This window comes from Pteronotus mesoamericanus, unplaced genomic scaffold, assembly GCF_021234165.1.
Source record: "Pteronotus mesoamericanus isolate MK-2021 breed Mesoamerican mustached bat unplaced genomic scaffold, CSHL_Meso_final scaffold_174, whole genome shotgun sequence".
Lineage (NCBI taxonomy): Eukaryota > Metazoa > Chordata > Mammalia > Chiroptera > Mormoopidae > Pteronotus > Pteronotus mesoamericanus.
The window spans coordinates 25,239,917-25,262,390 of NW_026555309.1; the positions used below are offsets into that span (position 1 = coordinate 25,239,917).

At 42.0% G+C, this 22,474-nt stretch overlaps 1 protein-coding gene across 3 annotated transcripts in view; it reads right to left on the minus strand.

The window, feature by feature from the left end:
• Nucleotides 1-20,454, minus strand: part of RSPO2 (R-spondin 2) — a 138,355-nt gene extending 117,901 nt beyond the window's left edge. For 2 of the 3 annotated variants that reach the window (XM_054590073.1, XM_054590072.1), the window contains exon 1: nt 20,361-20,454. In XM_054590073.1, coding sequence (XP_054446048.1) covers nt 20,361-20,454 — 94 coding nt within the window. Of the gene's footprint in view, nt 1-20,339 lie in introns of all 3 variants that reach the window. The other variant, XM_054590071.1, reaches the window with a different exon arrangement.
• Between the last annotated feature and the right edge of the window lie 2,020 nt (nt 20,455-22,474).

The following is a 22,474-nucleotide window of genomic DNA, read 5'->3' on the forward strand; positions in this document are numbered from 1 at the left end:
CCTCAGCCAGCAACATGTGGTCTAAGCATGTACATTTTCTGTTCTTTACCAGAAGCAGCCAGTTCAAGAGAAAGAGCGCCTTCCTTTGAGAAATCCAAAGGTACCTCTGATTTTGAACAAATTTCCAACAGGGATGTATTCCTCAGTGCCATATTCAACAATGACAGATAAATAAAACTGTACCTTTTCTCTAATTCCTGTGTAGATTAAAAGTAACTTAGTGGTTTGTAAGAATTAGAATAAAGTGTAAAAAGTCACCATTTCAGGGCATTTTTCAAACCCATGAATGGAGAATTTATTAGAAACCTGATGTGGGAGCAAACATGAATAAGACGACGTCCACAGAGTAAGCAAGTGGGAAATTTAATTAGCAGCAGCTAACAGCCACGGCACATTCGCTGAAGGCCAGGCACTCTTCCAAGGGTTGGACGTGCACCTTCTGTTTAACGCTCACAACAAAATCCTAAGTTAAGTAATACTACGCACCTCTCTTCACAAAGTAAATGTGAGGCACAGAGCTGTGAAATGATCTGGTCAATGCTGCAGATTAATTAAGAGTTGGAAGAATTTTTGGTGTAAAAATTTGGAATAAAGAATAGCAATATGAATTTCATTGTTGAAAGGACTCTTGGGACCACCTGGTCCAAACCTTTTATTTTAAATAAGCAGGACATCTGGTCAATAAGGTCAATGAGCTAGTGAAGAGTTACTTACCAGGGCTCGTGTAGGTAGCACAGAGAGGCACACACCTTACCGGTGAGTTTAGAATACAAAAAGGAACAAAAGCTTCAGATTTTACATTCTCTATCTAGGTCTTAGTTGGAGTACTAAACCTGTATGTCTAAATCTTCTAATAGCATAAAACCTGGGTTGTCCCCTGCTACCCGTCCCCCTGGTGGCCGAGTGGCTTGCAGGGGGGCTTCTGGGTGGAAAGGTGCCCGGGGCAGCAGAAGCACGAACCCCCTTCCAATCCCCGCCCTGCCTGGAAAGTTCATTAGCAGCATGATCTGCGCCCACAATCTCAAGACTCCCAAGAAATTAAAAACAGGTTCTCTTCTTAGATGAGTTAAAAATCTTTAACCCTGACCAGAATCCTTCTTCTCCTTGGAGCCCTATAGACATTTCTAGAATGTCAGCAGATCCTAACCCTAAACTACTGTTTCTGTCACTAGGCAAGCAAGATAATCAACTGAACTTTGGATAGCAAGGAATTTCACTATGTAAGTAATGAAATCAGGCATTCTTTCTCTGTTGCATAAGTTAAGAAACTCAAAATAAAAGTTCAAGTATATATTGAGCATAATCAGTAAGAAATAAAGGCAAGGAATTTTCAGTATTTTCCAGTTATAAGCATGTAACCATAAACAATGGTTGGATATACAGCCTAATATGTAAACTTTTATTAAAGTCTATGCGTTTCATATGAAATCATTGTGCCATACCTATGTTCCAGGTTTTCAGAACATCTGTGACTAAGAAATCAATAAGGATCACTTTATAAATAGTGAACATCTTACATTTAAGAGTTAAATCCCCATTTTCATGAGATCTTTTCCTAGAGCATCATCTGCTCCTTCCCCTCTAAACCCAGAAGACATTTCCTGTCTGTATCACTCTGGCATTCTGTCTTGGGTTGTTTATATACCGCTATTGATATTCTATGTTTAGTTGTTCCAGTAAGTATTTCTTTGCTACAGTGTGAATAAGCTCCCCACTCTTTTGGAACCTCTTGTGGGATACCAGAGTTTGTAAGGCTTAGGGCAAGCCATGCTCATTTGTTCTTCCCAGCCTCACTGAGGTGTAATTGACAACTAGGTTTGTAATATATTTTTAAAGTTTACAGTGTGATGATTTGATATCTTTATACATTGTGAAAGGATTCTCCCATTGTGTTAATTAACATCTCCATCATCTCACATATTTACCTTTGTTTTTTGGTGGGGTGGAGGGTAAGACCATATAAGATCTACTGTTTTAGCAAATTTCAATTATTCAATACAGTGCTATGAACTCTAGTCACCGTATTATACTTTAGATCCTCAGACCTTATTTATCTTATAACTGAAAGTTTGTACTTTATTACCAACCTCTCCCTATTCCCACCACCTCCCAGCCCCTAGCAACTACTTTTCTACTGTTTCTATGAGTTGGACTTTTTTCTTAATTCCACACGTAAGTAATACCATGCAATATTTGTCTTTCTCTGGCTGACGTAGTTCACTTAGCATAATGCCCTCCAGATTCATTCACTTTGTTGCAAATGTCAAAGTCTCAATGGCTTAAACACAAAAAGTGTCTTTCTTGCTCACACAGGACCCAGTGCAGATATGCAGCAGGAGATTTCAACAGGCACCCAAGCCCTGTTCACAGGGAGGTCCTGTTGCCCCCAGGGTCTCAGAGCTGTATCCTCTGTACCAAGCTGACTGATTCAAGAAAAGTGAGAGACCCTTCCACAGGAGGTTTACTGCAGCCAGGTCTAAAAGCAGCAGATACACCACTTCTGCACACCTTCCAAGACCACACTCAGGCCCGTGGTCATACCTAGCTCCAAGGGAGGCTGGGAAACAAAGTCTGGCTCCATGCCCAAGAGGCAAAAGAAACTGGATTTGATGAATACAGTGTTCTCTGCCACTAGAACAAAGAGAAGATTCTAGCACGTTTAAGAAACAGCCCTGGCTCAGTGGATTGAGCACCGGCCTGCAAACCAAAGGGCTGCTTGTTTGATTCCCAGTGTAGGACACATGCCTGGGTTGCAGGCCAGGTCCCCAGGAGGGGGCATGTGAGATGCAACCACACATTGATGTTTCTCTCCCTCTCTCCCTCCCTCCCTTCCCTTCTCTAAAATAAATAAAGAAAAAAAGAGAAATAAACAGTTGACATAACAGAGCAGGGCTGGGACTAGAATGAAGTGAATGAGTCTCCTCGAGTACAACATACAAGGGGCTGCACACGTGCAGACTGAGGCAAGTGAAGTCTTTAGATTGACTCCATGAGCACCCCTCCCCCTTCCCTCCCCCTCTCCAAGACAACTAGCAGAAAATGGAGAAAGAGAAATATGCTGCTGCTTTAGGTACAGTTATCAGGAAAGGAGCTTGTCATGAAAAGGATGGGGAAAGATCTTTCTACACAGAGTAAGCAGCAAATGCGAAGGTCCTGAGACAGGAACAAGTTTAGTGTTTGAGAAACAGGGGGTCTGAGACCACTGGAGAAATAAGCAGTGACCAGGTGGCACAGAGTCCTCCAGGCTGAGCAAGGAGTTTGGGCTTTCTCCCAGGTATATTGGAACCCGCTGTGGCATTTAAGTGGAGGCCTCACATGCTCTGACTTCTGTTTCATAAACAATCATTCCGGTTGTCCTGGGAAAGTGGGATCACAGGAGGGTCAGTTGGAAGGCTACCAATGTGGTTCAGGAGGGAGATGGTGACAACCTGCTCTACAAAACTGCAACAGACTTAGAAGAGTGATTCAAAATATAGGATCCAGCACAAATAATGCCCCTTTCTGTTACAAAAATCTTTTATTACAAAATCATAAGCATGCAATTCTGTAATATAACACTATCACACTCAAGCACACCATATGACGTTTTAGGTGATATGTTCAAGTTAAAACTATAAATTATTACACCCACATTATTACCCTACCAACCACACTCAAGTAGGCCTGACTTCTGCCAGACCCTGTATATTGGAGAGGGGGTACAGAAATAACAAGCACTGCTGAGAAAATCAGGAATAAAAGTTTAAGCAACTAAGTGGACATTAATGTTACACGGAGCCAGGAAAAATAGGAGAGAATATTTTGTCTCTCTATTTAAATAGTGAGCTTCTTGGGGATAAGAGAGATGCTTCTTCTGTAGTCTCAACAAGAATAATTCAACAAGTTTTTAAAAGAAGAAAATACATATTATCGATAACAATATGCACACTGTCTCTCGCCTACAGAATAAGAAGCAGTGCAATAGTCTGAAGGAAAATTCTCAATAAGATCAAAAGTCTCACCTTTCTCTCTTGGTGGTAAAGACCAGGGAGGAGTCAAAATGCCTAGATTGAAATTCTAGCTCTGCCACTTCCTGGTTCTGTGGCCTTGGGCAAGTTATTTACTCTCCTGTGCCAAGATTTTTCATCTGTAAAATGACGGCAGAGATAGAGCCTACCTCACAAAGTCATTTGAGGATTAAATAACATCATATGTAGTCTAAAGAACACAGTAACTGCTCAGTACATGTAATGATTATAGTTTATTAATTGTTATATCTAGTGCTGCAAGGGATTCCAAAGGAAAAAATATACAAGGATGTTCATGGCAGCATTATTAATAATACTGTAAAGTTGATACTGAAATGTGTAACTGTCCAACAACAGGGAAATGGATTTTTAAATTTCATGATTAACAATAACTTATGATCCAGGCATTATAAATAATATCACTAAAATGGTTAGATTATATGCTTATGATGTATTGTTTTAAAATCTTATATTTATGTAGAAGGGAAGGAAACATCTGGAAATATGAAAACCAAAATGTTAACTGGTTATCGCTGAGTGGAGAGATGATTGTTAGTTTTGTTTTGTTCACGGCATTCTTTGTTTTCCAAATTTCCAACAAGGAATGCATGTTGGTTTATATTCATAAAAAACTCCTCAGCTAGTGGCTTTTTTAAACCAACTACTTATACAAACATGGTGTAAAGTCTTCACCACTTGCTTCCAAGACAAAACACCTAACTGTCTCAACAATATTGGGGTTTATTACCAAAATAACTTTCAAAACCAAATGAAAGAAAGATGGAGTTTGAAGGCCATGAACTACTAGCCCCTAATTAGTGGATATAGCTCATCTGGCTCCTTAAAAACATACAGGTTGGAGGGGAAAAAATTCGTTTTCCAGAACCTTCCATTAGAAGAAGTAGCTATGTGCATTCCCAGCTCTGTTTCCCTGGTTTGTGATATAACCAGTTTCTTCTGTTCACAATACTTTCTGCTCTCTGAAATATATTGGGAAGATACTTTGCTCGTAAGTGTTATACTTCTCCTGCAACGGGTTTATTGGAGTCATGTATTAAATGTTTATATTCAAATTTTCTAACACACTCTTTAATTTAATCCTCCCTATGAACATCTGTATAAATTAAGTGTTCAATTTCACTAAGTAATGAGATTATTAAATGTATATATTATGGTACCTTTCAATGGGTAATAGAAAAACCGCACTGATAATAGCTTTATTGGTAGCAATAAGCTACATTTCTAATAGATACAGGAAAGATTTCTGTAACTGAAAGAGCCAGCTGCAGGTAATAAGTAGGAGAAATATATATTTTCTGTAACTCTACTGTCACTTACTCACTGGAAACATGTAATATCTAGACCCATTTTCACATGCCTGCAAGTTAAAGACTACACTGCAAAAAAAAAACAAAACAAAACCATGAGCCATCGATGGGTTGGGAGAACACATTCAAAGTGGCCAGCTGCCATCCAGGTCAAGCTTTGAGGAAACTTTAATCCTTCTCAGGTGACGTTTACTTGTATTCTACAACATCCAGTTGATCTCCTCAAATATTTTCCTTCCTCTCCTCTCTAAGCCTTCCAGAGAGTGTTTAAGTAGCACGAAGTACTGCTTTTCTACCCAATGAGCCTCGGATTACAGCAGGCTGAAGCTACTGTATGTTCACTTAGTAGCTTCTCTGAAAGCTGTTAACAGAAAACATTATCAGAAGATGTCTAATAGAAGTCAGGTTTTCAGAAGGTTTGCATTTCACTCCTGTTAGCAGAAGCCAAAAAGATTTTTTGGATGTCATTCTACCACTGCTCTTTCAGTAAGCAGGAACTGTTGGAAGACTTCACCTCCTCCGTCTGACAGGCAGTGGTCTGACACAAATCACAGCATTTTATGCACTCATAACGAAGCTGATCCACTGGCCGGCAGACACGGATCAACTCCTTACCCTAAAGATGGGCAATTAAAGGGGAAGAATTAACTGCACTGTCTGCTTTTCCTGTAACAACTATGTTTCATAGTAACAAAATATCTATAGTTGAAATGAAGTGTTTTTTAATAGAATTTCAGCTAAGACATGTGAAAGGAATAAATCACTATTTTGCAACTCCTGATGAGAACTGATGATGCAGACAAAGATCATCAATAGTAGATACCATCAGATAAAAGGTTAATAAAAACCTTAAAGGGGAAGGAGCACGCTGTTACCGTGTGAGCCCCTTGATTAACAACCCTGGCCTCACTAAGAGCGGCACAGCGGGCACTGTGTGCTTGCCGACGTGGTGGTAAATGTTGCCCACGCCACCACCTGTGACGTGGTCGAGCCAAAAGAGTTAAACCGGAATCTAATCTAACCTTCAAGGAGGGCTTCTAGTTTACAGAAAATACGGAGGATACAAAAAAAGTCAAATGACCCCCACGTGGGAGCAAATGGAAAAATCCAATATTATCAGGCATTGTGCAGAAAACTGACCTGGTTTTTTCAATAAGTCAGTGGGACAGGAAGACGGGTTGGACAGCCCTGCTTTCGAATCAAAGGATTCTAAGGGACAGATCCACCAAGTGCCATGAGTAGCTGTTCCTTGAATGCTGATTCATACTTACCAGCTATATAAAGGCCTTTTTGAGGCAATTGATGAGGTTGGATTACTCACCGATTAACATGTGTTACCAAGGAATAACCCTATTTTCAAGAAATACATTCAGAAATATACAGAGTGAAAGCACATATCTTGAATTTTCTTTCTAACCATAAAAAGTAAAAAAGAAGATAAAACACAGATGGAGCAAATATGGCAAAATCTCAATAGTTGTTCAACCTGGGTGATGGATATATGGGATTCATAATGCTACCCTCTCTGCTTTTTTTTGTATGTTTGAAAAATTTCACACTTAAAATGTAAGAACATTTAAAAGAATGTTTTTACTAGCCCTTTATACATAGCACACAGCTATGACTAGATCCAGCTCCTTGGCAATGCCAATAATACACGCTACTCAAAATGAGAGGAAGCTATTTTAAAACAACTCTACCACCAGAAGCAGCACACAAGAGACAATACTGACATTGCAGGAATGTTCTAAAAAGGATTCTGATAGCTCTTGGAGGACAGTATGCTCCACAGGGAACAGAATGTTCAGCTTCAGCTAAACCAGAAGCCAGTTTGATTCATGGTTTATTTGAAATGGTAAAAAAAAAAAAAAAAAAAAAAAAAAAAAAAAAAAAAAGACATGTTCAGGTGATTGTTTGGATTCACACAATTTCATTGAACTTTGGGAACACATAAAAATATTTGAAGTCTCGAAGTCCAAACCCTAGGCACTTACAAACCATATCTAAATCATCCCCGTTCCCAGGGCCACTGTGCACGAGTCCTGGGGGTGACATTAGTTCAGGCTTTATGGCCAGGACACAGTCACGTGGCTATGTGTAATGGTCCTACTAATTATTCTGTTTCTATCACCATCATTACTACTTCTTTTACTACCATTACTAATTATTATTATGTCAGTATAATAAATTAAAATAAAAATAATGGTAATATTTATTCCACAGTGTTGCTGTGACAATAAAATGAGGACTTAAAGAACCTACAGGGTCTGATGCAGGCTGGGACTTGTTATGGGTTGAACTGTGTCCCTTAAAAAGACATATTGAAGTCCCAACCCCCAGTACCTGTGAATGCAGCCTTATTTGAATATAAGGTCTTTGTATATATAATCAAGTTAACGTGAAGTCATTGGAATGGGCCCTAACTGAATCCAATTGGTATTTTTATAAGGAAAGAGATCCACACAAAGGGAAGACAGCATGTGAAGATGGAGGAAGAGCTTGGAGTTAAGCTGTCACAAGCCAAGGACACCTGGGGCCACCAGAAGCTAAAACAGACAAGACAGGGATCCTCCCCTAAGTCTTAGAGGGAGGACAGACCTGCTGACACTTGAACTTGGACTTCTAGCCTTCAGAACTGTGAGAAAATTAAATCGAGTTGCTTTAAGCCACCCAGTGCATGGTACCTTATAAACAGCAGCCTTAGGAAATCCATTCAGTATTATCATGGGTGCTGCTAATGCAATCTTGAAAGTAATGGCATCTAGAACAGAACAGCACTGTGTGGACTGAGGGCCTTCATAGACCTCATTCTTGAATCTAGGTAAGTGTTTCTCCTAATGCAGCCCATTTCTTTTTGCGATGATATCGCACTGCAACCTCAGGGTGGGTCAAAAATCAGTGAAAATACCTTGCCACCAACATCCTATTCTTGCATAGTTGGTGTTTTGATCTTAAGAGCTACACTGCACATTTTTCATTCATAAATTCATCCTATCATTCCCAGCCATCAAGATATTTTTTGTCCCCAGTCAAACAACATTTTAAATGTCCTCTTTGGCCTTATAGTAAGCAAAAGTGTGGTGGGCGTGCCACGTGTCTTCAACCAAATCGTTAAGAAAATAGTGTTCCAAACCAGACCCTTAAGGACTCAAAGAGAGAGTCCTTAACTATACCAGAGGCTTCCCTCAAAGTGGACATCAGTCCATTACTCACCACTCTCTGACAAAAGTAGAGGTAAGCAACGGATGATGATACACCTGCATTTCTCTATCTTGTCCAAAAGGATTTTTCATATGTGCTAGGTATTATTAATGCATTTTTGTCAAATGCTTCCTTTTCCTCCAGCCTCATAACCCCATTTTAAAAAGCAAAATATTTATGTAGCATAAGCCATGGGTTATTGCACTGAAATCTCAGACTTTCTTATAAGAACACATCTAGAAATTGACATCATGATCATGTAAGAATATTTTTAAAGGCTTCTTTCCTTTTTTAAAAGTTCAGATTAAACTTTAATATCTGTAATCTTGATTATTGAAGTTTAAAATAATGACTCTGAGGCACACGATACTGAATCTAAACAATTTTGTTTAGTTTCCTCCATTGGGGAAGGCAAGAATCTTTTGAGTCCGAGTAGTTGTCAACAAGAATTTGTATGCAAATGCCTATGAGATGCCAGCTGCATTACAGATGTGCTCATCCCAGCTCTTACAGTGTGAATGGCCCTCAGGGGTCCCTCTGCACTCAACACAGTCACTGGTTTCACAGCTCTCTTAATCGATACCCTCTACTGTTGGCTAAAGACAATTTCTATAGAATTAGGGTATCAAGAAAAGGTCTCTTCCATTAATAGCCACTTCCCTAAATATAAGCTGTAATCATCCTATGAATTTCCTTCATTTTGCCTTCATTCCAACAGGTAGAATAAATCATATCCTTTTCCCACATGACTGGCCTCAAGTCCTGAAAAGAAGTGAACTTATTCCTTCTCTTTCTTTCCCTTTGTATGCCCAGCCTGCCACTTCTTCAAACCTTTCTCTGGAATTCAACAGAAAGAAGACTCTTGAAACTTGCCAAAGCCTTTAAAACCGTTATTCTTCGTTTGAGCCACTTTCAAATCAAAATCATCTTGAGATGACCCATAGCAGCTGCAAAGAACTAATTATTTTTACTTCTTCATAAGGAAACAATTAAATTGAACCAAATTCATAATTTTAGACAATCAGTTTTCGAGGGACAATTTCCAAGCCCTAGATCAATTTTCAGGATAGCGTTAGTTATAGAAGAGACAAAGAAATATTTCATAATTGACAGGACTCGGTCAAGAATCCCATCAGCCACTGCATGACTCATTGGCCACCAGGAGTGGTAGGACAGACTTCCCTAACTCCGCAGCAAGCTAACCTCAACCCACTAATGGTGCTTCTGGGAACCACCGCTGTCCACTATCAAACAACATTTGGTTTTTCAAATTACTTAGTCCCTTGACCCTAACAAAGTTTATCCACTATCCTAAGCTAGTGGAAGGAGGGTGACCACGAAATGTCTTTCACCAGGAGGAGGAGTGCTATGGATATGCCAGCTCTGATTTCTCTCAAAGCATTGAACAGATGTCCAGATCCTTGGAAAAATAAAAAAACCTACGCCAGCTTGTTCATTCCATTCATCTAACCTACAGATGTTGTCTGCCGCTTCTTCGTAATTACTTACAAGAGCCCAGAACTAGCACCCAAGTCCCTCAAAATTCCTTTAAACACCTGACCCTTAAACACATATGCACACAGATCCAAAGACAGTAAACCTCTAAAATATCATCAGGGAGCAAAGTGTCATAATCAGCATTAATTTTAACAAAGCAATTAACAAAGTTCTCCCACCTACAAGAACTACCCCGAGAATATGAGAAGTCAAAGACTTGGACTGCCTTCATTTAACTCATATGTAGGGATGGCAACCTGGGAGCCCAGGTACAGCCCTTCTGGATTCACTGGGCTGCCAAATGTTTCTCACTCACTGGAGGGTCTTCAAAGACCAAATACAGCAGAGGAAGAGCTGAGAAAACAAATACCATCATTACCCCCTCCCAAAGGTCTAGTATGCGGGGATGACAGACATAGACTACATCACTTGGTCATAGGAATGTTAACTCCACTCTGATTCAGCTAGGCTGAAACCTGGTCTTGAAACTGTAGCAGTGTGATAAACTAAATATGCAAGTTAATGATGATAGAGTACAAATACCTCAGTATTAAAACCAGCTTTGACTATAAGAAAGAAGCATTCAAACACAGCATGGAAGGTGAACAAGGGTATAAATCCTATGGCAGACTTGATTACCTGAGGGAGGAAAAAACTTTAAAAATTGAACTTTGGATTTTTCAAATAAAATCAGACAATTTTCAGCATTCTCAAAGGGCTAAAATGTGATTCATTGAAAGAAATAGGTCTCTCCATAAAGAGTAAAGAACTTGGCAAACAATTAATTGGTGAGTATTAATCTGAAGTTGTTTGGGCAACTCCAAATTTTACCAGTTGCTTAATTTTTTTAGGCATGCGTTTTACGGAAAACACTCTTTAAAAAAAAAACAAAACAAATCTTTTCCAAGTGACTGTAGAAGCTGGGATCCATCTCCAGGTTAATACAATTTCTGGCTTTAATATCTGCCTCCTAGATATTAAAACTGAAAGGTTAGTTAAATCTGCCTTTTGATGAGAAGGTCTTGTCAAAAGGAGATTAGGGACCAAACCCAGCAATGCTCAGTCAGACTGAAAGCTCTGTGTCGGCTCCTTGTTCCCCTCCCTCCCTGTGAGGATGTCAAGATGATCGTGGTACCGATCTTACTGGAGAAAGCAGAGCAGGTCTGCCACCTGAACCTGCAGGGCAAAGCAAAGTAAGCACAAATCCTACAAAACTTCAGAGAACAAAGCACAAGAAAAAAAGAGTGCAGAGTGTGCCCTCTATCGGTGTGAACGTTTTAATTGCGGGATGGCTGCTTGGCAGGTTGCATCCAGCAACAGTGGAGAGGCTAAGGCCCTCCCTGTGGGAAAAGTCTAAATGTGCTGACCCAGCAGCAAGGACCGTAGCAGCAGCCCACTTGGCCAGACCTGAAGAGTGCTCGCCCTGGTTCTGACCAGTCTATGAACTGGCAGCGTGAAACGTACAAGTCACACCAACGCCAGCACCATATGGCATCAGCTGGAAGATTGCAACAGTGATTTCTAAAACTCTATATTACTGTTTCGTTAATGAGATAAAAATTAGACCATATGAGAAGTTTTAACAGAACCCTTTTTTCTGCCTATTTATTTTTTACTTTTATAAACTTTTTAGAGAAATGGAGAGAAGAGTTTAACTATTGTCTTTGAGTAAGGAATATTAGCCAAGTAAGAATTTATGAAAATAAATCTTGAGAGAGGACTTCCAATGTGTCCTCATTTTGTGAAGTATACACATAGCAAATGGCTAGAAACCCACACATTAAAAATAAACTTAGAGAACAAATTTCTGTACCCATGTGAAGCAGCCATTTGGCATGATGCTAATTAAGGTCACCTCCTACTTCTTTAACCAATGCTTCCTAACCTGTTGAAGGAATGAGTTGAACTGTGGGCCACTTTGATAATTCAGTGAAAGCTCTAGTAGATCCTCTCTCTATACTCCACTTTGCCCCATCCTCAGAAAAACAGAAAAGATCTTCCTTCTAGTTTCAGGAGACACAAAAACACTTCCCTCACCTCTGGACCCCAAGTTAAGAACCCTTACTCAAAAGAAATGCTCTGAGCAAGCCTAAATTTGTTCTACAAATGTGCTTACTATCCTCCAGCAGATGATCAAAATTGAAAAGTTTACCCCAAATGGTAAAAGCTTTCCCAAAAGAACTCTATAAGGGGGGAACCTACATATAATTAGTTTCTCTATGCTTTAGAGTAAATACAAGAGATATTTAATAGTTTTTCTCTAATCCTGATTGGTTATTCTGATTGTATTCTGGTGGCTAAAATATATATGTGTGTATGCATAAAATACATATGTACATACACACGCATGAGTGTGCACACAAAGACATACACATTTTTGCCCTAGCTATTGGAATACCAGAAATAAAAGGGGTTCTTATAAGTCATATACAAGAATAATGATTTTTAAAATAATGATAAAAATTCAGCCATACTAATATGCAAATTTTATCATCTCTCACTTATGGTCCTTCACCTCAGTTACACCATCCCTCTCAGCCCTCAGATAGTTAATATAAGTTATGTTATTAGCATAATTATGGGTTTCAGTTAGTTCTGAGGCTGAATAAATGTGGACAAAAGAACTCTGGTATACAAAGGTGATTTTCTTTTTATAGGTGAGTATTTATGTTGAAAGTGCACAAGAAAAGCCAGAGAGTTCAGGGGGGTTGAATTCTAGTTCTATCTCTCTTCAATTTAACTATTAGTTTTTATTCATTCATTCATTCATTCATTCATATCATTCATTCATTCATTTCAATAAGCAGCTCATCTCTCTTATAAGTCAACCCAGTCTCAGCTCTTTCAAAGGGTAGTGAAATGTCAATACTCTGGAAAGACACAATACAAAAAACTATGTAGCCTACTCATACCTACAGGAGAACTCATTGTAAAACACACACACACAGCTGTACCTCTCACAGATACCTGCACACAGCTAGATTTCTACTGAAGTCATAAACATAAGAATGCAGGCTGAATGTTTTCCTGCACTAATTTATCTATATTATTAACATGATTGCCTTTCAGAAGATAAATACTACTTCCTTTTATTTTCCCCTAAATGATTATTCATGTGGGCAAAGTATTTTGGAATGTTTTTTAAAAATCCCTTCTTGAGTCTTTCTCAAAAAGGAGTGTTTTTAAAATATAAGTTACCCCCCCAGAGTTTACCCTACTCTGCTCCAAACTCGCTTGTCATTTGAGATAGTCTATCAAATAATAAAAAGATATGTAGATAAAAAGACTCCATAACAGAAGCCATGGGCATGAGTCTACAGGAGCTGGATGGGGCTGTGGAGGACAGGACATGGGACATCACTTATTCCCCGGGTTGTTAGGAGTCAAAGCAACTCAGTGGCATGTAAGACACACATGGACATGCAAATAGGCACTAATACTCTTCTCATAATCTTTAGAATTTCACAGAGACTTCAAAACGAGGACTCAGCTGGGGAGGCTTTTATATATCAGTGGTTTTCTTTGTTGTTGTTTGTCTCTGAAGAAGAGCAAACAAGGAGTTTATACATATTATCTAACCATTCAAAGTGCAACTATGTGCAAAAATCATTGACTTAAAAAAATTGTTTCTCATTAAAAATTATTTTAAGCGCAAACAACAAAATCCCATAGTCAGTGCCCTTTTGTTCAGGCATAACTTGTGGAGGAAGCACCCTTTAGGCCTGGTTTGGGGAGTTTTAAGACGAATACACCTAAGTTCTGCCACAGAGGATCTTCAAATATAGTAACGATAAGACATGTAGCAAAATAACCAGAATAAAAGTGAATATAGGAGCTCTTTCAGAGTAGCACAAAAAGCAATGAAAACTGGTTGATTCTGGCTTCAGAAAAAAAAGGCAGAAAATTGCAGGAAGGCTTCCTATAGGCAGTGACACTTTTGCTGTGGACTGCCACATGTTCAACAATATGAAAACACATGGTGTGGTTGGAAATGAAGTATCTGGTATAGCTTAAGCATATAGTGCTCTCAGGGGGTGGGAGGTTGAAAACAGGCTACAATCAGATGGGAGGGAACCCTTGAATGCAATGCGAAAAAGGTTGGCATTTATTCTGCAGTCAATATGGAGACCCAAGAGGTTTGGGGTTTATTGGCTTAGAAATAACATGATCAAATGTGTGGATGAGGAAAAAGTCAGTGTGGGAGCACTGTACAGGACGGAGTGAGGAAGAAGTGGATGCTGGGAGGTGAGACGTCAGTGAGGGTCTGAGCAAGAAAACACCTTTGGAAATGGAAGCAAAGGGATGGATATAACTCCATTGCTGAGGTTGACTCACTAAGACCGAATGAACCAATAAAAGAAGAAACAGAAAAGTCAAAGCCTACAGTGTGGCTTCCAGCCTTGACACACAGAAACTCCAAGATGAGAAACAAGAACACAGGCAGAGGAACATGTTTGGGAGAGGGCACAGAAGAGGAAATGAGTTGTCAAGTTTAAGTGCGCACGAAATGGCATCTCTGTCTATATACGAAGGTACATAGAATATCTACCCACACAACAGCAGTGAGGAAATGAGAGGGCAAAATAATCTGAAGCTCAAAAAATCCTTCACTCTCAAATGTGTTGGGGCTTGAGTTGAAGGGCTGTAGATGGAAATAACAGTTCAAGATACAAGGAAGGGTACAATCCCCAAGGGAAGAATAAAGAAATACTAGTCTGTGCCTGTTCCAAGTGAGGGGACCCAAAAAGAGAAGTGGGCCGAGTATGGGAGGCAAAACTAGTGTGTGGAGTCGCTAGCCAAATGAAGAGACTTTCTTTGGAAAGGAGCGATCGGTATCTCTTGAGGGACGAGGAGCAGAGGCCTGCAATGATGCTGGTAGAGTTGGCCCGGAGGTGAGTATTGGGAAAGGATGACCATAAAGAAAACCCTCTCAGTAAATGAGGCAGGAGCCAGGTTGACAGATTGCAGTGTGAATGAAAGAGGACTGTTCAGTAAGGGAAGGGGAGAAGTGGGGGCCGGGAGGAGGGAAGGAGGAAATTACGAATTTTAGGGTTAGGGGCCAGCAGCATGCTTGGAAAGAAAGTGGCTGATACAGAAAGGTCCTAAAGCAGAGAAGGGTTAGCCGTGGAAGTACTGACACCCTCTGTCCTTCCTTACACTTTCCCTCTCCTCCTCCTCTTTCCCTGTCCTGTCCTGCCGTCCTGAGTGAGAGAAAGATGAAAAGAAAACAAGAACTGAGAAAGATAAGTGAAATTCCTTTTTAGTTATAAAAACCCAGTCCCTTAGAATCATACCACCCCTACACCCTCTTCTTGACACTCACCCACGCACTTAAATATAGACATACATTATATACATGTACACGCATATATTCCCTATCATATAGTTACAGCTGTAATATATCCACTTTAATATTAATTATCACCCTTCATATGTATTCCAGCTAAAAATATGAAAATTTATAAATATGGATATGGAACATTGTATTTACCTAAGGCCAGTCCATGATTGCTGACGATCATGGGGGGAAATAGTGAATATCATGATAGTTTGAAAAAATGGGAAGTTTAAAACTTTATTTTCATCCCAGAGCTTACCACCTCCTTTCAGCAGAGTGGTTATCAAGTAATATATCAAATGATGTCTGTCATCTACTTCCTGGCCTGGAGAGGCATAAAAGGACTTATATCCAGAAAAAGAAAAAATGGATTAAAAGGCAGTCAGTTGGAAGAAGTAAAAAGTAGCCTGGACAATCCATAAACTGGCCAGTTAGTCCCTGACTAAATCAAGAGGTGGGTTTTGCATTAAAGAATTAGAAGTGTCATTTCCAACTTGTGATTTCTGCAAGTATTGGATTCTACCCAAGACGGATTTTAAAAGCAGATAAAGAAAGCCAGGATTAAAGACAGGCCTCGGGGAAAGCCACCTATTCTGAATCACTTCCAAATTTCAGTAGCTAAATAAGATGTTGGTTGGGGCCCGGCAACTTTCTGACCTCCGTGCAATGACTGGTAAGATACTAGCCCGGAAAACTCAGAATTTTGCTGGAAGAAAAAGCAGCCCATTAACAAAAGAGAACAAAAGAAAAGAAAGAACATGTTTATGTTGCAAACTTAAACATCACATCAGCTTTTCTGAAATACTCTGGAACTTAAAGAAAGTAAGCATGCAAAATGTATTTTGAAGCCTTTTCATTTAAGTGTAGGTTAATATGTTCCATGTGCCATTTCATATTTTTAAAGAATACTGTGAGAAGTAGGCTATCATTCTAAATACTTGTAAAACCAAATATCTCCAAATCTCTTCATTAAATTTTTAAGGATGCAAATTAATTTAGTCCTATAAGGTTTAAGAGAAAAAGTTTATGTGTTGTAGTTTTTGTTTTTGTTCATTTGTTAGGGGGTTTTGGGGGGTTGTTGTTTTTTCTTACCAACCCCGGTTGCCAGAACACACCAACTATTTGTGACAACTACTTCAGTTTCATGGAAGAAGCCAAACTTAGGAGAATGAGATGTTTCCACATTTGAGTATGGGAAAGGCCACAGCAAGAAGTACTTGTCTCACCACGGCCCCTGCCATCAGACCACAAGAAACATCGATTATAGGTTTGGGGGCCTCGCTGTTTTCACAGGGTTTTAACAAGAAATTTTCATAACACCCCGGTTAAAATGTGACTGAGCATATAAACAGAATGAAAGAGATATAAAAATAAGTCACTATGTACTAAGCTCAAAAAATCCCAGGAGACTATATTAAAGTTATAATTTGTCTATCCACCTTTCAGTAATTCAGTCTGAAATGCGACTTACAACCATTCCAAAAAAATAAAATGAATCAAATAACCCAATTTATCATACAAATAAATCATGAGCAGTCCCAAGACAGTTCCAGGCAGTAAGGGTTAACAGTAGTTAACAAGGACTATGCAGGGGAATGGGAAGTGGGTAAGGGGATCTGTGAGTTATGACTGTTAACATATAGACAACACGTGAGTTGTCAACCAGCTTTTCAAAACATTTGACTCTCCTCAACAAGATAGTCATTCTTAGTATTGTTTGTGCCTAAACAATTTTAAAAATTATTGCTGCCAGGTCATATTAGTGTTCATCCAATGCATTTTTATTTTATAAATTTTTTTATAACTAAGGGGAAGGAAGATTAGTTGGTGTTGCTTATGATGGTCTCCCCCCAAAAGAGGTTTGTCCAAAAGTAGGGAAGCCAACATTCTATTCTCTAAATCCTCTAGTTATATTTTCAAATGAAACATAGAGTTAAATGATATATTTGCTCTCTATTCCAGACTGGATGCAATTGATTTTAACTGACTAAATTATCTGATCTCTGCCAAGAATTTTATTTCATTAAGAAAATGATATTATAGCGCATCTGAGATCATAGAGCAGACTAAACATAATGCCAAAGAAGTTCTGAGAATGCTCCACAGTGAAGGTTTGATTATTTGCAGATGGAATATGGAAAAAAAAAGAAAGAAAGAAAGGATCGGATCCCAAGCATTAGCCTACCCAAACCTGGTATCACTGCTGCCTATATGGTAGCACAAAGCCAAGAACATAACTGATCTCCTGAGCCACAACACCTCCTTTTTTAAAGGTACTAATCACTTTCCTTCCTGGAAAGTAATATTTAACTGCCGCCATCAAAAACAAAGGGAAAAGGCGAAGTGTTGGTACCACAATAGGCTCTAGCATGTCAGCTGTCACTACTGACATGCTCTGGCTAGTAGTCAAGCATTCACCAGGGAACTCATTTAAATCAATCTCCTTTGGGAAAGCCAATTGTTTGGTATGCGCAACAATTGGTGTAGGATCAATCAGAGGACATGAGATCAATTAAAACCAGCTTAAGTTTGTGAAGAGGAACAATTCACACAACCTGAGTTAGATCTCTATTCATTTCAATACGCTCACAATGCAATCCTTAAGCTTCCTTGCAAAGCAGAATAGCTACTATCACCCTACACTGTCTAGCCAGGCCTTTAAGTAGTTCCACTTTTAATTAAAAACACAGTACACCCTTTGTTGGCACAGATAGTGTGGTCACTTTTAAGGACCGCAGTTATTTTAGCCAGAAACTTGGGATTTGGGAAAGGACATCTGTTAAGAAAGGGGGTGGGGGAGAGTACACTTTGATAGAATTTTTTTCTTTACAACTTTACCAATTTGCATGTACTTGAAAGCATTTGAATTTTATTAAACTGAAAGGTTGGTTTGGCAAAAGTTACCATTACACACTTTAGAACTAGGTTTCTGAATGTCAGCACTTGGGGTTGTGGAGGGTATGAGATTTTGCTAGAGCAGCTTTGAAATAAATGGGTTTTTGCCTCAGATATCTAAGAAGGCAAAGGCAGAACTTTAGAGACGGCCCGGGAGAAAAGCCTGCAGTACCGCTTCTGGCCGCAGGAGCGCTGCAATGCCGTTCTCCACAGAACAGCATCTCCACAGTAAGTTCTGCTGAAACAATATGCTTGTTTATGCCCTGCTCAACCACAACAGGACAGGCAATGTAGATCAGAAAGACATCCCTGAATTAGTAAGAACTTGGGAATGGGTTTGTGATATTTCTATATGTCTCAAACTCTAAGCACTTGAATTTTTTCCAACCAAGCAGACTGCAACTCCTGCTTGTAGGAAGAGGCAAGCCTCTCCAAACACTTTCCACCACAGTGTAATAAAAAACTGCCAACTCATCCAAGCAATACCTCGAAAGAAAACAGTGGGGTAGAGAACCAGTTGGGAAGGGTGGGGAGGAGAGAGAGACAGAAAAGGATTTTCCAAGATTAATATCCATATCAAACTTTCATGGCCTCTAGGAGAAATGTCTCCCTAGTATTTTTTTGGCAGAATAATTTCTGAAAATACGCATTTTCCAAATGTCAGAAATGAGAGAGAAAGAGAGTGGGGGGTGGAGGGTCCTTAAAAGCCACAGAGCTGCAGCCGCGATTGGAGAACAGAGGCTGCGGAAGCTGCACACCGCCACTGCTCTCGAGTTCTGCCCTGGGGCAGGCCAACCTCCAGCCCTGCGCGGAGGTGAGAACAGCTTAACGACTTCCTTAAAAACTATGAAAAATCGAGGCGCGAAGAGCTCTCTCCAAAATCTGGATGCAAAACTGGAGATTCCATAAAACGAGTTATAAACAAATCACATCACAAGTCGAGTGAGACGTTTATAGCCCAGAAAAATCAAGATCCGTTAACCTCAAGACAAATTCTAACCGCGCAGAAGTCCAAATTGCTAGATAGCTCTAAGGGGCCGCCCTGCGCCTTCCACAAGCGGGCAATGCAAGGTGTAGGGGAGGTGGAGCGGGGGATTGTGGAAATCCCGCAGAAGCCTTAATTGTGTTTAGCAGCTCTTCCCCTAAAATGCAGTTGGATTAGCTACAGTCACAGCAGGGCTCAGAGACAGAATTTGGCGCACTTAATCTGCAGGAAAGCTAGCCCTTCGAAACCTTTCTGGAGGCTTCCACTTGCCTTTTCCCGCGGCGCACAGAAGTGATGGGGAGAGAGGGAGCGGTTAAAAAGCCGCGAGTGAATTTCTTTGAGGGGGGGTGGGGGGGAGAATCCTCTCTCAGACATAGATGCTCTTTTGAGGGAAGTAAATGGAGGGGGCAACGTCGGGCCTGTCCCCTAAATGTCACTGTGCAGGGGAGCGCTCTCCAGAAAACCCGCTCGCGAGTTACTGCTCAGTGCAGAAAGTTCAGTGAATCATCCCATCTAGTCTTAGGTTCCAGAAAAAAGAGATCAGTGTTGTCCTTTTTCTGGAAATGCAGGTCCTCCACCTCGGTGTGGTAGCCCCTCCGAGACGCTCTCCTGATCCCTCTGTTAACACACGCACACAGACGCTGCTAGGCCGTATCCAAAGCGATCTGGGGTCTCGGTTTGGGGCGCACGTGCGTAGGGAAGGTAGGGGCAGATTAGCTGCCGGGGAGATGGTCAAGAGGACTAAAATGAAAGACAAAGACACAGAGAAGAAAATTGGGTGCCAGATAAGAAAAGAGCGCGAGACAGAGAGAAGAATTCTGAGTAGAGCGTAGCAGCGAACGCGGGCACGGACCGCTTCACTTAGCCCCGAGCCCCCTTCAGACACCGGGTTCACACGGCTTTCCGCGCGTCTCGCCCAGGTTTGTGGCACCTTCCGAGGACAGAGAGGACCGAGTTCTGCACACTTCCGCGCCCGAAAAGTGGGGAGCAGCCGTGCGGGGCGGGGAGAAGGGAGCACTGTCCTGCCTCCCTGTGCCCCAGGGGAGTGAATGAGCCCCGTGACCCGCCCTCCCGCGCCAAGCACTCACCTCCGGGGGAGTAGGACCCACCTCGCTTACTGCGTCTCCATCGGTTGCCTTGGCAGTGGCTGTAATCCATACAGTTCAGGATGATGAGGGCAAAGGAGAAGAGGCGAAACTGCATCTGGGCGGTCGGGCAGGGGAGAGACGCCTCTCAAAGCCGGGGAACTGAAGGGCTCATCCGAGGAACCGGCACTGACCGCTGCTGGGGAAGACGCAGAGAGAGTCTCCAGCAGCCCAGGGGTGGCACTGGTCAGTTCCGCGCGGTCAGCATCTCCTTGCCTTGAACCTGAGAGACCAGGAGGAGAAACAGGATGGGTGGAGAGTGGAGACAACCCCGGGGAGGTAGCTGCCTCTCCTAGCGTCCCAACTAAGGAAGGGAAGGGAGGGGGACGCGAACTCCTTGCCTGGCACGAGCTGCGGAGCCGCTTAACCCCCAGCGCACAGCTGCCGGCGACTTCGAGTGATAGGTGATTACAATCAGTGAATTAGCAACCCCTGCGGTGCTGCGGGCTCCGACCCAGGGGGAAAGGGCGTGTGCGCGCTCCAGGGAAAGGAAAGCGCTCCAAAGGCACCGAGGGCACAGGGTTAAAGGAGCGCTCTTCGGTCCTTTGGTTCCAAGGTGCGATACACAGGCGCGGTGGTCGCCGCGGTCGCCTGCCTAGAGCACTTACGTCTCGGGCGGTGCGGCGTGCCTAGGCGCGGCGCTCCATCCCGGGCTCCGGAAGCCAGCCGCCTCGCTAGCACGTGGGCTGGGGGAAAGTTTGCTGAGACCCGCCGGGGGCGCCAGGCAGCTCCGGATTCCGGCCGCCGCCGCCGCAGGTTCGAAGTGCGCGCAGGTCCCCTGGGCTGGCGGCGCCTGGCTGGAGCGCGGCGGATGCTGCGTCCCCGCCGAAGAGTGTGATCCTCGGGCGAGGGGTGCGCCCGCTCTCACTCCCTGGGTCCCTGTCCAATTGGGCGGGTTCCCGAGCTCTCTCCACAGCTATTTCACAGCTAAGGTTTCTCCCTTCCCAAGTAGAGGGAGATTAAATGTTCACGGGAGGCCGAAGGGATGTGGCGAGCGCACTTTCCGACGGAGATGCTGCCGGGCTGAGCTCGGGATGCTTCTATAAGTAGGTGGTGCTGTGGTCCACAGCATCTAAGTCAAAGCTGCCTTGGAGTTCCTGGGTCCTAAAGCCAGAAACGCTCGGGTTTCCCTGAGGTCCTAGAGAGCGCTGACAGCCTCCTGCTGGCCGAACCCCTCGCCAGTCCCCTCCGAGCTTTCCTGGAGTGGGTGGCCAAATTGAAGAGTAGCTGGGGTGGGGGCGCCCCTGGACCGTGCTAGGCCCGCGAGCCCCGCTGGCTTCACCCTGAAGACGTTCTCTGCGGGGCTCGCGGTCGATTCTAACCTCAGCACCCACCTCCGTGCAGGAAGGTCTGACCGACTGGTGGCTTCTCCGGACCTTCCTTCCCGAGCTCCTGGCGGGGACCGCTGCTTCTGACAGGCGCAATTTAAACTGGAGCCGCTTCCCGAAAGATGCCACACCTTGGCCACTTTTTAATTTACGTCTTGGCTTTGTTTTACAGGAAGATTTGTTACCGAGGACTGAAATTAAAACGCGCCCTCAGTTTAGGGAGTGAAAGGCTATGTCCAATCGCTTTTGCTTATCCTCGGACGTGTTATTTCTTGACTTTGTTTCTCCTGCAGGAAAACTTATGAAAACCTGTGTACTCCAAGAAATTGATACCTTGCTTCTTTACAGAACAGTTCACTTTCCACTTAAGTGTTTCTCATTTATAATCCACCTCCCTCCCCCCACGCTCAGTCTCTTGGGTTTGGGGGATACTCTGTTTAACAAAGTGTCACATTAAATACACTTGATGTGACCTAATTTCATCCTGGTGAAATCTTCTGTCCTGCATTCCTTACTGTATTTACTCCTTGGACAAAAGATAAGGATTTATACGGCTAACCATGACAATATGATGTTTGTAGATATGACTGGCCACGGGTACCATGTTGTTACAGTAGTAACAACATGTACATGTACAGAAAATGTTACAGCATTTTCTACCGTTTAAATTCTATTTTCTCTGCCTTCAATCTCAGATGATGTTCAGAAATTGGAGTCTTGCGGCAATCATATAAGTAACAATAGGAATAT